Genomic DNA, 15,751 nt, shown 5'->3' with positions numbered 1-15,751 from the left:
TACTGTACAAGTGATATTATGTATACCTCCGAATCATTGATCCTGTAATTATTGGACTGAATTTAGAGGGAACATAAGTTGTCTCAGAGGTGAACACTTCACTAAATGTGCAAGATTTTGCTTTGAAAGGCAAATTACAGATTTAAATGATAGACTAGCTGACATAAAGAGAAATAGCAGGTACGTACAGAAAATATTTAAGAAAAATGAAATACTTAGTAATATGCAAGTAATAATAAATACTTTCACAATAGAATGGCAGTATATACTATCATTCCTGAAAGTTTCTGAGAAAATACAATTATACAGGAAAGAATGTAATTTTAGCATGTCATAGGCAAGAGGATTTTATCTTTCGAGAGACCCGCTCTCCAAATACAAGACCTTGAGGTGTGGGACCAGCCTCTGTCTGCATGCCAGGGCTGTGACCTCACATCCTACTAACGTTCTCGTTTGATAGGTCACAACGCATGCTTCCATAAGTATCAGATACATAAACGTAGGGATGGAAATAAGAAGTTGGCCATTATTTCAGTACCAAACAATATATACCGTTGTAAACACTGTGTGCTGAAGTGAAATAATGTGAAAAGGTTCAGCTGTGGAAGGCAGGGTGAAACAACAGTTCAGTGATGTTCGTGTCTCTGGTTAAGATCATTACGTAAACATGTACATTTAGTTTGCTTGGACATTCGTTGGACTAAGGGTATATTCTTTCTGTTGTCCCACATTTGGCCTTAAGTTACATTGTGCATGTGTTCTGTGTGCGTGTTTGTGCATTTAGGTGGTGTTTGAGTACAGGTTAAACAAATCGTGAGTAACTGCATATGGTCAAATAAAAATAAAAAAAACATACATTTTTGGTGACATCACATAAAAAAAATCATAAATCATGTTACATAAATGTCAACAGCTGTATGTGTTGTGAAAATTCCAACATGAAAAGTTATACAGCCCCCTTGTGGAGGACAGCTGTACAGGAGAGGACGGGGTACACAGGATAGGATATTTTGAATATAGAAATAGAGCCACAGAAGAGGCTTGGGATTAAATCCTCCCAACAGTATACAACAATGCCCCAAGAAGAACCAACAGTCTTCATTAATACAACACACCTTGTAAGGCGTTACTTTGAAGCAAATACAATGCTCCAAACACCATGGAAGATTTTGCATATCAAACAGATACGAGACAGCACCTCGTGTTCAACCTACCAAAGTTCTCACATGTAAGCCCCCTCTTCCGAGACCTCCACTGGCTCCCTGTAATAGCTCGCATCAGATTCAAGATGATGGTACTGGCATACAAGGCAGTCGATGGAACTGCCCCTGCCTACCTCCAAGCATTAGTAAAGCCACACACCCCAGCTCGATCCCTCCGCTTAACTACCTCAGCTGGACGTCTGGTACCGCCATCGCTAAGAGCAAGCAAAGGTCGATCAGCAAAGTCACAACTTTTCTCTGTTTTGGGACCTCAGTGGTGGAACGACCTCCCTACCGATGTCAGGACCGCAGAGTCGCTCCCCAGCTTCCGCAAAAGACTCAAAACTAACCTGTTCAGAGTTCATCTCGACTCTGCATAGAAACCAATGCACAGCCACCATTGAATGTTGTACGTCCTGGCACTTGTACATTGCACTTATTCAAGGTACTTAATTGTGTAGCATCTACAGTAGCTGCTATCGCTGCTTTACACGGGGAATGGGTTAGCCTAGCGATTGTAATACTTGCACTTGGTTCTATGAACGTCTTTACTGTACCGACAGCGATATATTGTTTCACTTCTTATGACAAATGTACTTATTGTAACAAATGCACTTATTGTAAGTCGCTTTGGATAAAAGCGTCTGCTAAATGCCCTAAATGTAAATGTAAATGTAAAAAGATGGAAGGCTAAATCAGCCTGATATTGATCATCAATGGGCCACTTTTGTAAGATGTGAGAATAATTTTACATCTTACAAATGTTAAGAAGAAAAGTGGTTTAAGCAAATGATTGTAAGACAAAAGCACTAATATCCCAAAAAGGAAATCACGTGTCAATCATTCAATACAGCAATACAACTAAATTGCATTCATTTTAAAACACTGTTTGATACAACACATCTGCTCACCAGCAAAAACCAACAACAACCAAAGAATGGCAAGAATACTGATAGGACAGCCTTTAAGCCACATGAGTTTGGGTCCGTGGAAATGTAACAGCCAAGGAGGGGGGGACTGGTTTCCACAGCTGGGCTGCAAATGATCCAGCGGGGATGGCGTCTCCTCTGATCCAGCGGTGGTGAGCCCCCAACACGCACCCCGGGGCTCAGTTGTCCTCCTCGTCGTCGCTGACGAAGGTACGGCGGTCCTGGCGGTCCTCCCGCTCCCGGAGGAAAGTCTGGCGGATGGCCTCCAGCTCCGTCAGCTCCAGCCTCACCTTCTCCAGGTGGAACGCTCGCCGGTTCTGGATCTGCCGCATGGGGAACGGGTTCATGTCCACGAAGGCCATGCTCATCAGCTTCCTGGGGGCCACGGCGTCGGCGTTACAAACACAGAGTTAGTGTCACGACATGGCGGGCGGTCCAAGGTTTTAGTGAGCAAAATGATGGATTACAATTCTGCTCACAAAAGGCATGAAGGAAGACATGAAAGTGTAATAAAACTGTAAGAAAAATGTATTAATAGAACTAAGGACGGTAGTGAAGGTCAGTACAGGCATTGTACTCACTGAAGTACTACCCTCTTTTAGAAGGACAAAATGTTGTTTAGGACATAAACAAATGATAATTAAGTAACAGGACAAAGAAAACAGTATGTCAAGGCCGAACCTGGAGTCCAGAATGGTGCGCGTGAAGTGTCTGAGGAACTTGAAGATGGTGGTGGAGTCCTGCAGCTTGAGGAACTCCTCTTCTTTGCACTTGAAGAGAGCGAGGGCGAAGCGGAATATGATCTGCAGAAAATATAAAACACAGAACTGAATAAGAAATACAGCGCCTTGCAAAAGTATTCACCCCCCTTGGCTTTTTACCTATTTTGTTACATGACAGCCTTTAGTTCAATTTTTTTTTAATCTGAATTTTATGTGATGGATCAGAAAACAATAGTCTAAGTTGGTGAAGTGAAATGAGAAAAATATATACATAAAACTATTTTTTAGAAATAAAAAACTGAAATTTGCCATGTGCATATGTATTCACCCCCTTTGTTATGACGCCCATAAAAAGCTCTGATGCAACCAATTACCTTCAGAAGTCACATAATTAGTGAAATGATGTCTACCTGTGTGCAATCTAAGTGTCACATGATCTGTCAGTACATATACACACTTTTTTGAAAGGCCCCAGAGGCTGCAACACCTAAACAAGAGGCACCACTAACCAAACACTGCCATGAAGACCAAGGAACTCTCCAAACAAGTCAGGGACAATGTTGTTGAGAAGTACAAGTCAGGGCTAGGTTATAAAAAAATATCCAAATCTTTGATGATCCGCAGGAGCACCATCAAATCTATCATAACCAAATGGAAAGAACATGGCACAACAGCAAACCTGCCAAGAGACGGCCGCCCACCAAAACTCACGGACAGGGCAAGGAGGGCATTAATAAGAGAGGCAGCACAGAGACCTAAGGTAACCCTGGAGGAGCTGCAGAGTTCCACAGCAGATACTGGAGTATCTGTACATAGGACGACAATAAGCTGTACGCTCCATAGAGTTGGGCTCTATGGCAGAGTGGCCAGAAGAAAGCCATTACTTTCAGCAAAAAACAAAATGGCACGTTTTGAGTTTGCGAAAAGGCATGTGGGAGACTCCCAAAATGTATGGAGGAAGGTGCTCTGGTCTGATGAGACTAAAATTGAACTTTTTGGCCATCAAAGAAAACGCTATGTCTGGCGCAAACCCAACACATCGCATCACCCAAAGAACACCATCCCCACAGTGAAACATGGTGGTGGCAGCATCATGCTGTGGGGATGTTTTTCAGCAGCCGGGACTGGGAAACTGGTCAGAGTTGAGGGAAAGATGGATGGTGCTAAATACAGGGATGTTCTTGAGCAAAACCTGTACCACTCTGTGCATGATTTGAGGCTAGGACGGAGGTTCACCTTCCAGCAGGACAATGACCCCAAACACACTGCAAAAGCAACACTTGAGTGGTTTAAGGGGAAACATGTAAATGTGTTGGAATGGCCTAGTCAAAGCCCAGACCTCAATCCAATAGAAAATCTGTGGTCAGATTTAAAGATTGCTGTTCACAAGCGCAAACCATTCAACTTGAAGGAGCTGGAGCAGTTTTGCAAGGAGGAATGGGCAAAAATCCCAGTGGTAAGATGTGGCAAGCTCATAGAGACTTATCCAAAGCGACTTGGAGCTGTGATCGCCGCAAAAGGTGGCTCTACAAAGTATTGACTTTAGGGGGGTGAATAGTTATGCACATTGACTTTTTCTGTCATTTTGTCCTAATTGTTGTTTGCTTCACAATAAAAAAAACAAAAACATCTTCAAAGTTGTAGGCATGTTCTGTAAATTAAATTATGCAAATCCTCAAACAATCCATGTTAATTCCAGGTTGTGAGGCAACAAAACACAAAAAATGCCAAGGGGGGTGAATACTTTTGCAAGGCACTGTACATGAATCAAGACCTAACCATCGTACCAACGGCACATTTTCTCTGACTGGTTCGAAATCAAGTGGAGAAATATCCTTGCAGAAATCCCAGGCCATTTAAAAACAAAGGAAATTGTATTTAAATGCATTTCACTAATCCCTGTACTGGAGAGTTTTAGAGCGGGGACCAGTGGCGGTGGGTCAATAGAATAGCCCCTCCGTGAAATATTCACTTGAATATATCTGCCAACTATTATCAATACAAAATAAATCAGCAAAAATACATAGCGTTTATCCTCGTTTAATTGTGTGATATACTTGTCACTGCCAGCAACCATTTAAATACGTCTGAACGTCAATGATTTGGGCTAGGCTTGTTATTGGTCATTCGAAATAAAGCCCTCCTCCAAGTCAGGGCCGCCGGCCACGTTGAAGTCAATGTAAGCTCGATAACTTTTTGCTGTCTATCAAGCAGATACATCTTTTCATTGGCGCAAGAAAATTCGCCCTCTGGTCGCACCAGTGTGCGCCCCAGGCCAATGGTATCGCTATTTTTTTTTGTTATCACCACATGATTGGACAATTCAGCGAATCAATCAAATAGGCTACCTCCCTCAGCAGCATTCGCGCAACACAACTACATGCAGAGAAGAGATAGATCGCTAACTAGCAGAGAGTTGTAAGCACTTTCCACCCTTTTCAGTGGAGGAATTGGACTCCCCAAGCATGCTATACTTAAAAGGAGCAAGTAAGTTACATATTAATTTAGTCTTTCGGCCTGTAGCATATAAACAAAATTAAGCAACTGTCCCATATTTCTAACTGCATTTGAAGTAGACATTGAGACTCACAAAAAATGGAAGCTACAGCACAGTGATCATGATTTGTCTCAATATCAGAATAACAACAATGGGTCAAATAGCAATGGCTGGTGGAATGGCCATGAAGTAGGTCTGTATATGCAGTGTAAGCTTGTCCAGGCCCTGCAAGTCAGGATGTAGGCTATGAATCTGAATGAATAGTAGGTAAATTGGTAGTGGCCATGCCCAAAATGCACCAGAATACAGGAAATCAAATCTATTAAATTCCATTTTTTTTATTGGGGGGGGGGGACCCCAGACCCCCTGTCTTTTACTGTACCCCACCAACATTTTTGATCACCAGCCGCAACTGGCGGGGACAATCCATCATGCGGCCATGACACATAGCTGCACCGCTACGTGGCACGTGTTTACACTCAAAGCTGGAGCTTATCTCCAATATTGGTTCACTAAGACTGTTTCCCTGGGCCGGCGGCCCTCATTTCTACACACCAGAGCTCCCCAACGGACTGTCGTTTGGTACAGGCCCATGACAGACAGGGGCTATAATCCTATTCCTCCCTGTGTTCCCTCCCTGCCTTACCTTGGGGCCCTCGTACAGGAACGCGTCCCAGATTTTGAGGAGGATCTCGCTGACCACGCTGTCGACGAAGACCACCAGGAACCAGTTGAAGGTGATGAGGGAGAAGTCCACCTTGTGCTGCTCAAAGTGGGCGTGGAGACGGGGCAGCTTCTCACTCATCAGGTCCTTGAAGACACGCTGGTCCACCTGCAATGGGGTCAAGTCAAGTTTAAAAGAAAGGGTTGTTTGGCAAGTCCCGAATGTCACACATCACAGTTGTGCTTGTGTACCTGTGATCCGAGCAGAGTCTTGGTGTAGTAGTCTCTGGGCATGAAGATCTCCACTATGGCTATGAGGCACCAGAAGGCCTCCTCCTGGTCCAGGTAGAGCAAGGCGATGGCCACCAGCCTGGGGTAAAGGGGATGAGAGGATGACGTCAATGATAACCGTATTATTCCCGATGTTACGAACCAGAACTGTCGCTGAGGCTTATTTTGCTGAGCGGTTATAGGTCGATGAACACACAAACTTCAAAGAAGGTAATCTGTGAGGTTTTCAGTGATTCTCTTCGAGTGACATGAACTTCCTTAGGCCGTCATGGTTTAAAGCCCATATGTTCATTTATATTAGAGGCTTGCGAGTAAACAATAACCTCATAAAACAAATAAACTTTGGCATCACATCGTAACTGACTAAAAACGTAACCAACTCAGTTACTTACTAAGTTACTGTCTTTGGGCTATAGAAAAATACAGCTTTATTTATGAAAAAAAGTAGTAGTCTCAACTTAAACTTCATCAACAATAACACCTTATTCTATATGCAAACAAAAAAAACGGACAAACTTGTGTGTGTCTTTGTGTGTGCATGCGTGCCTTTGCCTGCGTACCTGTTGAGCCCCTGGCAGTAGCCGATGTCGGGGTTCCTCCAGCTGAAGGCCATCAGCACGTTGCGCAGTGTGGGGACCCCCGGGGCGCTGGGCGAGGCGTAGTGCTTGTTGTTGGGCAACGTGCGTAGCAGGTCCAGCTCGATCTGCTTGGAGGCCGGGTTGGGCATGTCCCGCGCCACGCTCAGCAGCGTCTCGTAGTAGTCCGGCGGCAGGTTCTCTCGCAGCTTGCGCACGTGGAAGTTGACGCACCAGCGCCACACCTTGTGGCGGTGTGTGTGCGGCACGCCGCTGCGCATCAGAGCCTTCAGCTCGGGCGAGCGGATCAGGTCGCGGTTCATGGTGCCCGCCAGGAAGTTCTCCCACTTGACGCCCACCGACACCTCCTGGTCCGTCATGGACAGGGACTTGAGCTCCAGCGCGCGCACCTTGGCGTCCAGCTTCTCCTCCTCCTCCTCCTCCTCAGGCACCGTCTTGAAGCCGTATGCGTCGTACTCGCTGGGGGCGGGGGGGGTCAGAGGTCAGGGTATACACGGCGGAGGATTGTGTGCGTTTTTATACACGTGATTGATGGACGATGGAAGATGGACCTTAAAGAGCCACCTACCTGACGGTGCTGGGCCTGAAGACGGGGTGGTCCTGGTGGTCCGAGGGCTCCACCTGCAGTGCGTCCTCCAGCAGCCGGGAGATGACGTCGCGGGCGGTGCTCTGCTCCGAGGACGAGCAGACGGGGGTCTTCACCTCCTGCAGCAGCACCAGGTACTTGCTCTCCACCTGGCACAGCTTGGCCTCCAGGGAGGTGCACTGGAGGGAGGAGGGTGGAGAAGGAGGGTGGAGGGAGGAGGGTGGAGGGTGGAGAAGGAGGGTGGAGGGAGGAGGGTGGAGGAGGGTTGAGGGAGGAGGGTGGAGGGAGGAGGATGGAGGGAGGAGGGTGGAGGAGGGAGGAAACGCTCGGTCAATCAGACAACAGCTTCCTGTCTGACTGAAGACAGGCAGGTGGCTCGTGGTCAGGTGTAAACAGCTATATTTAACCCGTGTCATCTCAGCCTCGGCAACGCCCTCACACACTTAAACAAGCTGTCTGTGTTGCCCGCTTGACTGCTTCACTTCCTTTTTCTGTTACAAAACTTCATCATACAACATATGTACTGTGACCAGGTGGCCTGCTCTATTCACAATGCACAACATTATAATCCAATATCCTGCCTCCCACTTATTGAGACAATATCCAGCATTTTGATTGGCTGTCGAGTTCCAAAGTCAAACCACCGCACGACGGACGCTAAGCTCAAATCTGGCGCTTATACATATCCTATGAAACAAGCAGGTAGGGCTGTCATCACAGGTCAGTGTTTGATGACGTCAGAACTGTCGTCATACTACAAACATACGGGTCAAGTTCTGGTTAACCGGTCGTCGTCTATGCTGCCTGTTACACTACACTATGCCCATTGGGGGAAATTGCAACTCACCACAACGCCAAAAATGATGCAGATTTAGTTGGAAAATTATGAAAGCTCAAATAAAATAGAAATGCAGCTACAGCAAAGACTATGAAACTACTTATGACTGGGTGAAGCTGGTGCAGGCGATTCTCAGGGTTTTCTCAGAAGGGAATAGGACACACACACACACACACACACACACTTACTTCCTGTTTCTGAGTAAAAGCAAACAACATATGACAATTACCTTTGCATCAATAGCCTTCTCTCTGCTTTCCGCATTTCTTCGTAACACGGTTAGCTCCAGGATCTCTTTGTTCAGGAACTTGTTCTGAGTTTTGTAGCCCTGAAGTGTTTCCTGGAATGAAAATAAAATGTTTTTTATATCAAGTCCTTCAATGGTTCAACTAGCCTGATGGCAATATGTTTCACTTGTTATCCATATATTCTCTTCCCACTTTGAGAAACATATGAAGCATACTTTGAATGAAACAATTATTCACAACTAGTTTTCGCTACCTTGAGGTTGTCCATCTCCTGCAGGTCCTTGCTGTTGGGCGGTGGACTGCCACAGTTGCCGTGGCCACCGGCCTCGGCACTCTGCTGGGACAACTGCATGATGATCTCGTCCTTGGCCTGGATGGTCTCCATCATCATGCCCAGCTGCTCGTTCATGTCGCCCACCTTGATCTTCAGGCCCTTCAGCTCGTGCTGCAGGCTCTCCTTCTCCAGGGCCAGGCGCTCCATGTGGCCGCACAGCTCCTGCAGCTGTCTGTCCCTCTCCTGCAGCTGTCTGTCCCTCTCCTGGAGCGCCGTCTCCGCCTGGAGGGCCTCCTCGGGAGCTGGGCTCGGGCCCGGGGCTGAAAGAGACTCCGGGATCAGGACCGGGGCGAGGAGTGGGGAGTGAGGGCCTGCCAAGGACCAGCCACATTGGGACGTCCTGAGAGTCTGCTGTAAGAGTCTCACCAGCTCCTGGTGAAAGGGAAAGGGACCAGAGGGAATGAATGGAGGTCTTGTCTTGGTGAACACACTACAAACTCATCCGTCTGTAAGAGAATCACATCAGAGGTTGAAAATGAATTGCGGTTTTCTTTGTTCGTCTGTAGAGGTGTCGCTTGTTCGACTCTGTTTCAAGATGACTATAAACAACTATTTAGGTTAAGGTGTGAAGTACCAATTAGTGGAAACAATGGGCACAGCAGTGTATTCCAGATAAAGGTCAACAAAGTTAACTATTTGGAACTAGAAAATGTAACCCTATGCATTAGGGATTATTGTGCATAGAAATGACTTTGATCTTTATGATCTTTTTGCATGTCACTTTAGATAAAGGCATCTGCTAAGAACCATAACCATATTTCAGTTGAATTCAGCTGAGGGTTGTATAACCAAGATTGATAGTTGAGTGTGGAATATTCGAGTTATGGTTCGACAGAAATCATACACTGAACATAGAAACCATCAAACTTCAGTCTCTTGTCTTCTCTTAATTGCAAAACCTATGAACAATTATCTGTTTTCTGTGGGTAAGATGAGGTCGGTAGATAGATATGCTTCTTAAAATGTAAATCACATTCAATACTAGAAAATCCATTTCCTGCAGAAAATGCGGTGAGTGCTGTAGTACAAAGTGAGTTTGAAAATAGTTTTTAATATAGCCACATAGATTAAGACATAAAGAAACGTTAAATGGCTTAAATCAAGTGAAGGGATTTGAACAGAGATCAAAAGTCTAAATAGAGTAAACAATGTAAACATGCACATGCAAAGAAAAATATGGTTGGAAACAAATAAAGTGACAGCTGAAGGAAAAGCGCAAAGCAGATCACACAATCTTTCCCCGTCTTCCTTAAATGCGACTGCATCACCTTCTTTCCCATGATGGTCAGCAGGTCGCGGATTTTACCGTCTCTCCAGTTAGAACTACTCTTGTTGATATCGCTGCGTTGTCTCTGTTGAAGAGACAACGCAGCAACACCTCGACACAAGTCCCGCCCCTGGAGCCGCAAATCTGTTTAATCGCATTTACATGAAAATGAAGCCCCCAATATGTGTAGGGTTCGAGGGGGGAAATTGGGTTGCGAAATCAAGCCTGTGTATTACCTCTTTCAGTGGAAACGTTCGGACACTGCCGGGAAAAAGGCGGGTATAAGACAGGCATATTTAACTGTGTAAAAACGACTACTGATTCAAGACACTGCAAAAATTCTGCAGACCAATACACCACCTTCTCTGGACAACAAATACACCACCTTCTCTGGACAACAAATACACCACCTTCTCTGGACAACATAACACCACCTTCTCTGGACAACAAATACACCACCTCCTCTGGACAACAGAAACACCACCTTCTCTGGACAACAGATACACCAACTTCTCTCGACAACAGAAACACCACCTTCTCTGGACAACAAATACACAACAAAAACATCACCTTCTCTGGACAATAATTATGCCACCATCTCTGGACAACAAATACACCACCTTCTCTGGACAACAAATACACCAACTTCTCTCGACAACAGAAACACCACCTTCTCTGGACAACAAATACACAACAAAAACATCACCTTCTCTGGATAAAAAATACACCACCTTCTCTGGACAACAAATATGCCACCATCTCTGGACAACAAATACACCACCTTCTCTGGACAACAGATACACAACAGAACACCAACTTCTCTGGACAATAAAAACACCACCTTCTCTGGACAACAGATACACAACAGAACACCAACTTCTCTGGACAATAAAAACACCACCTTCTCTGGACAACAAATACACAACAGATACACCACCCTCTCTGGACAATAAAAACACCACCTTCTCTGGACAACAAACTGCAAGGCCAAGCGCTGCTCTACCTTCTGGCTGGCCAGCTCCTCGCGGAGCTTCTCCTGCTCCCGATGCAGGCGGCCCAGCTCCTCCTGCTGGGTCTGCAGGCGCAGTTGGGTCTCCACGGGGGTCTCCATGGGGGACGCGCTGTCGGCGCTGCGCCCGGACTTCACGGAGCCCTTGATGTCTCTGAGGAAGGGCCTCCTGGGGCGAAGGGAACTCCGCCCGAACTCAAAGGGCAAGGCGATGGAGTCTGAGGAGGGACGAGACAGAAGTCCTTCCTCAGAGCGCTGTACTTGCCCTCGCTTGGGTTCTCACCTCTGACCCCCTCTTCTATTATTATAACATAATCCTATAAAATGTCATTTCACAAGTTCATCAAAAACACATGAATGACAGGCCTTACAATGCATACATTTAAGCAACTTATAGAGGATTAGTATTTTCTGAGAAACATCCATGATATTAATGTGCAATGAGGGGCCTAATTATTATATAGAGTCCCAGAGCGGTTTGGGGGACGGGGACCTACGTCTGTGTGCCGGGGGGACGCCCTTCTGCTCGGGGCCCTCTTTGGGCGGGGGCTCCACCAGCTCCCACTCCTCCGACGCGGCCATGGAGGTGTTGGGGGCGCTGTTGGTGTGGAAGACGCTGCGGCGGTTCTCCCCTCCTCTCCCGGGCCGCAGGTGAGACATAGAGTTCCTGGGAAAACATGGCAGTGTACCGTTTATCACCCTGGATTTAACGATGGGATTCAAACGCTGTTCAACCGACGCCGCGGATGAAGGCCAGACGAGTGGCGGCCTTGTGAATCAGAGTCATCGGTGTTAGGTGTCAGGAGTTATGAGTCATGACACGCCGTGCAAAGTCAAACATAAATAACTATGACCATGTGGTTAGTCCATGAAGCAGCATCATGCTGCGAATAGCAAGTCTGAAATGCTATTATCTGTAAGATGCCTGCCTTCTCCTCCCCATGAGTCAGCAGGGGCCCCACCATACAGAGGCCATTCAACTCACAACCTTCCCATTGTGTCGTCGTGGATACCACTACGTTTCTGCTCCACTCCACATTTCTGCCTGTCTTTAGCTGCTCAGGGGCTCCAGAGGGACGAGGGTCATTGTAAGTGCTAGCATACTTTAAGCAGCGCTGCCTTAATGACTAGCAACACATTCAGCTGAAATCACTTCCTATTAGCGGGGGTGCAGAGTTTCCTATAGACAGAGTATTAACAGTTGTATCCAAAGATAAGCAGCATCAGCAGTCATAGAAAGTAACAATCACAAAGTAGAAGCATCACTTTCGAAACATGCCCATGGTCTTCTCAATCGTCCATGAATCACTTCAATGGAACTCCACTGGAGGCCCCTGGAAGCCTGTACCTGATTTCAGTGCCCCAGTTGCGTAGGGAGAAGTTGAGGGGGTTGGTGGAGGATCCGCCGCCGGGCCCCCTGGCGGACGTGAGGCCCGGCGGGTCTCCGATGCTGCCGCAGTGGGTCTCTGTCTCCAGGGCGAAGTCGCTGCGCACCTTCTCCATGTTCTCGTTTGACTTCTCAATGGGGAACACTTCTACAGTTCAGCAGAGAGAGGGGAACACTTCTACAGTTCAGCAGAGAGAGGGGAACACTTCTAATGTTGCACAGAGAGAGGGGAACACTTCTATAGGTCAGCAGAGAGAGGGGAACACTTCTACAGTTCAGCAGAGAGAGGGGAACACTTCTAATGTTGAACCTAGAGAGGGGAACACTTCTACAGTTCAGCAGAGAGAGGGGAACACTTCTAATGTTGAACAGAGAGACGGGAACACTTCTACAGTTCAGCAGAGAGAGGGGGACACTTCTACAGTTCAGCAGAGAGCGGGGAACAGTCCAGTTCTCTGGTGACTGTGACTCCAGAAGGAGTTGAAAGGTCATGATAGACAGCTATAAATGTCTCAGCTGATCGATTGTCTTTATAAGCCTCTGACAGTCATTCTATGTTTTAATATACTCTTAGACTGGGGTCCGCTGATAGATAATTCCTCATTTTGCACAAAACAATGGTAGTTTTTATTCTTTGGGAAAGCATTTCTGCCGAGTTATGAATCGCTTAGCAGGTCAGGAATTGTTGACAGAAGTATGTATATAGAATTAAACTATGCTTTTAATAATATAATTATTTCAAGTAAAACAATGTGTAGTTTCTCAATCATCAATCAAATAATTGAATTTGGAATTTGAATCTGGTTCCCAATTGTCAGTAACTGTGATCAGGTCAGGTGGATGCTCACTTAGAATACACACATAAGCTTATTTCAACCATGTTTAGCATTAGATTGTAATGTGCTACATTTTGACTTCTAGACTTTATCTTTCTAGAGTAGTCTTTTACAAAAGTTAACCAACCAAAAGTTGTGAGCCACATCCCTAGTTTGGTCCAGCCCTACCCTTATGAACAGATTATTTCATTATTCAATACAAATGTAAATATTGACCCTTCTATGAACAAAAGTGATTTGGACAGAATATAGATAATAATGTGATTAAATGTAACAGAGGTATTTAGGTGTTCTGATTAGTCATCTTGCTGTTACATTGTTACCCCACTATAAGAGAAATATAACAATATAAGGAATTGCAGCACAGGTTAATCTACAGTAGCTTTGTTTCATGACTCTTAAGATTTATGACAATTTCACACAGTGTGCGTGTGCTTTGCTGACCGTTGTCTCCGGCAACAAGACCGGTGTGAGGGAAGGCCTGTGTTGGCGAGCTCCAGCTGTCTCTCTGCCCGGAGCCGCGCGTGTTGCTGTACTCCCAGCGCTTCTGCTGGAGCTGCTGCAGCCAGTAATGCATGATCTGTCTGTTTGGGGCCTATAGGAAGACACAGACACACTGAGTAAATGCTATGTATACAGACACACATCTCATTATTCACAATTGCAGTAGAACAACAGCTCAACTTCAAAATAGAACACCTTAAAAAGCTGATTTGTCAAATATGCTTGTTTAGGTGTTACATCTCTGTAGTAATACACACCAATACATTCTTAATCCTTTGACATCTTGAACAGCCATATCCGTACACATGTTAACATCTTTAAATAACAATTTCAATAATAAGAACAATCGGAATGCTAGTTTCAATCTCAGTTCCATCCCTAGGCCACGCATGTCTGTCAAAACAGCAGACCTAACGCCATCTGGTCCAATAGGTGTTAGGAAACGACAAGGTGTAAGGGGAAGAGAGGTTATGAAACGAGTGGTTGTGGTTTCTGAGTCGACTTTGGCCGGATGCTGTGTACTGACATGTGACAGTAAGGTGCGTTGAGCGATTTGTTTACAAAGTTTGCAGAAGTACACTTTCGTTTAACAGATTGCACCAATCCTAAAAAAAAAACTGACCAACTAACAATTACATCTGTTTAATAATGTGACAACTGCCTAAAAAATATAAAACGTAATTATGACTTAATTATCCAATCTATGTATCAACTGACAGCCAGTGAGCTGTTACAAGTCAAATTATAATTGTATCCTTTAATATCAGATGTCCACTGATAGAAGATTGGGAGTCACAGAATGTTCCGAAACAAGTTTTACAGTAAAGGCCTGTGAGAATGGGTGGGACTCCTTTTCCAGAAAATGGTACAACAGCTCAATATCTCTAAATAAGGAAACACATGGACGAGGAGTGAATCACAGCCATGTCTGCGTGTCCTTCTACCTTCAGAAGGAACTCATTCCCTGTGGTGTGGATCTCGAACAGGCCCTCGTCTCCTTCAACATCATAGCTGAAGCACGCATCGCCTATCTCCATGTAGCCCAGCGGCAGGGCGTCCTGAGGAGTCTTGAAGTAATACAAGTAACATTTCCTCGGATCATAAACAAACCACCTCGGCTTGTAGCCCCTCAGTGGCCCCTTGCCAGCCAGTTTGGTCAAGTGGCCGCATAGTTTTGCGGGCTGGTCCTTGGGTCCCTCGACTTCGGCCACGTCCAGGGATTTGGAGGCCACAATTCGCGAAGCTGTTGGGGAATTTGCTTCGCTGCCATCCTCTTCGTGCATCTTTCCTCGAACTTTCTTCTTGCACCACAGCGGATGCATACGACTGCTTCCATCCGCATGACTGCTGGCTTTCGTGAAAATGCATTGTGGTCATTGTAGTTTCCAAACCGACACTAGGGTTGATGCGTTTGAACCGCTAGGGGGCGACATTGGACAAGATTCTGGTTGCGTTTTAGTAACCATAAATACTCACAGCATTTTGAATGTGTTCAGTTAATTCAACTTCATATCAACAGCCTTGTATATTTTCATTGAGTGTAAGGTTTTTTTAATAGGCCAAATCCTTCTGAATAAATTAAGTCATGTTCCTCATATAATAATACAAACACCTTACTTTAACAGACAAAGAAAGAGACGTCTAATGATGACATGATTTTAGGGCCTACATACAATTAAGAAGCATTCTTTAAGAGACCTAGCTGCCTCAAGATGATACATATTCAGATGGAGATTCAAGATGCAAACATATTCAGACTCTGATCTTCAGATTCTGATGGCAATGTTTTTAACTTCCCAGCATCCAACACATCGCCAACAGCCCCCATATCTTTTTATAATT

General features: G+C 45.5%; 1 protein-coding gene across 1 annotated transcript; it reads right to left on the bottom strand.

The window, feature by feature from the left end:
- Positions 1-36: 36 nt before the first annotated feature.
- On the bottom strand, positions 37-15,231 carry tbc1d2b (TBC1 domain family, member 2B; the record flags this gene model as incomplete). Its single annotated transcript, XM_079743070.1, has 13 exons — positions 37-2,506; positions 2,813-2,934; positions 5,997-6,182; positions 6,266-6,383; positions 6,865-7,359; positions 7,469-7,665; positions 8,554-8,664; positions 8,826-9,278; positions 11,177-11,400; positions 11,680-11,849; positions 12,531-12,717; positions 13,850-14,000; positions 14,854-15,231. 13 exons carry the CDS (start codon positions 15,229-15,231, stop codon positions 2,311-2,313), a joined length of 2,988 nt encoding a protein of 995 aa, XP_079599196.1. The 3' UTR covers positions 37-2,310.
- Positions 15,232-15,751: the final 520 nt, after the last annotated feature.

This window comes from Pollachius pollachius (genome assembly GCF_949987615.1).
Source record: "Pollachius pollachius genome assembly, chromosome: 9".
Taxonomy (NCBI): Eukaryota; Metazoa; Chordata; class Actinopteri; order Gadiformes; family Gadidae; genus Pollachius; species Pollachius pollachius.
This window is presented reverse-complemented; position numbering and strand designations above follow the sequence as displayed.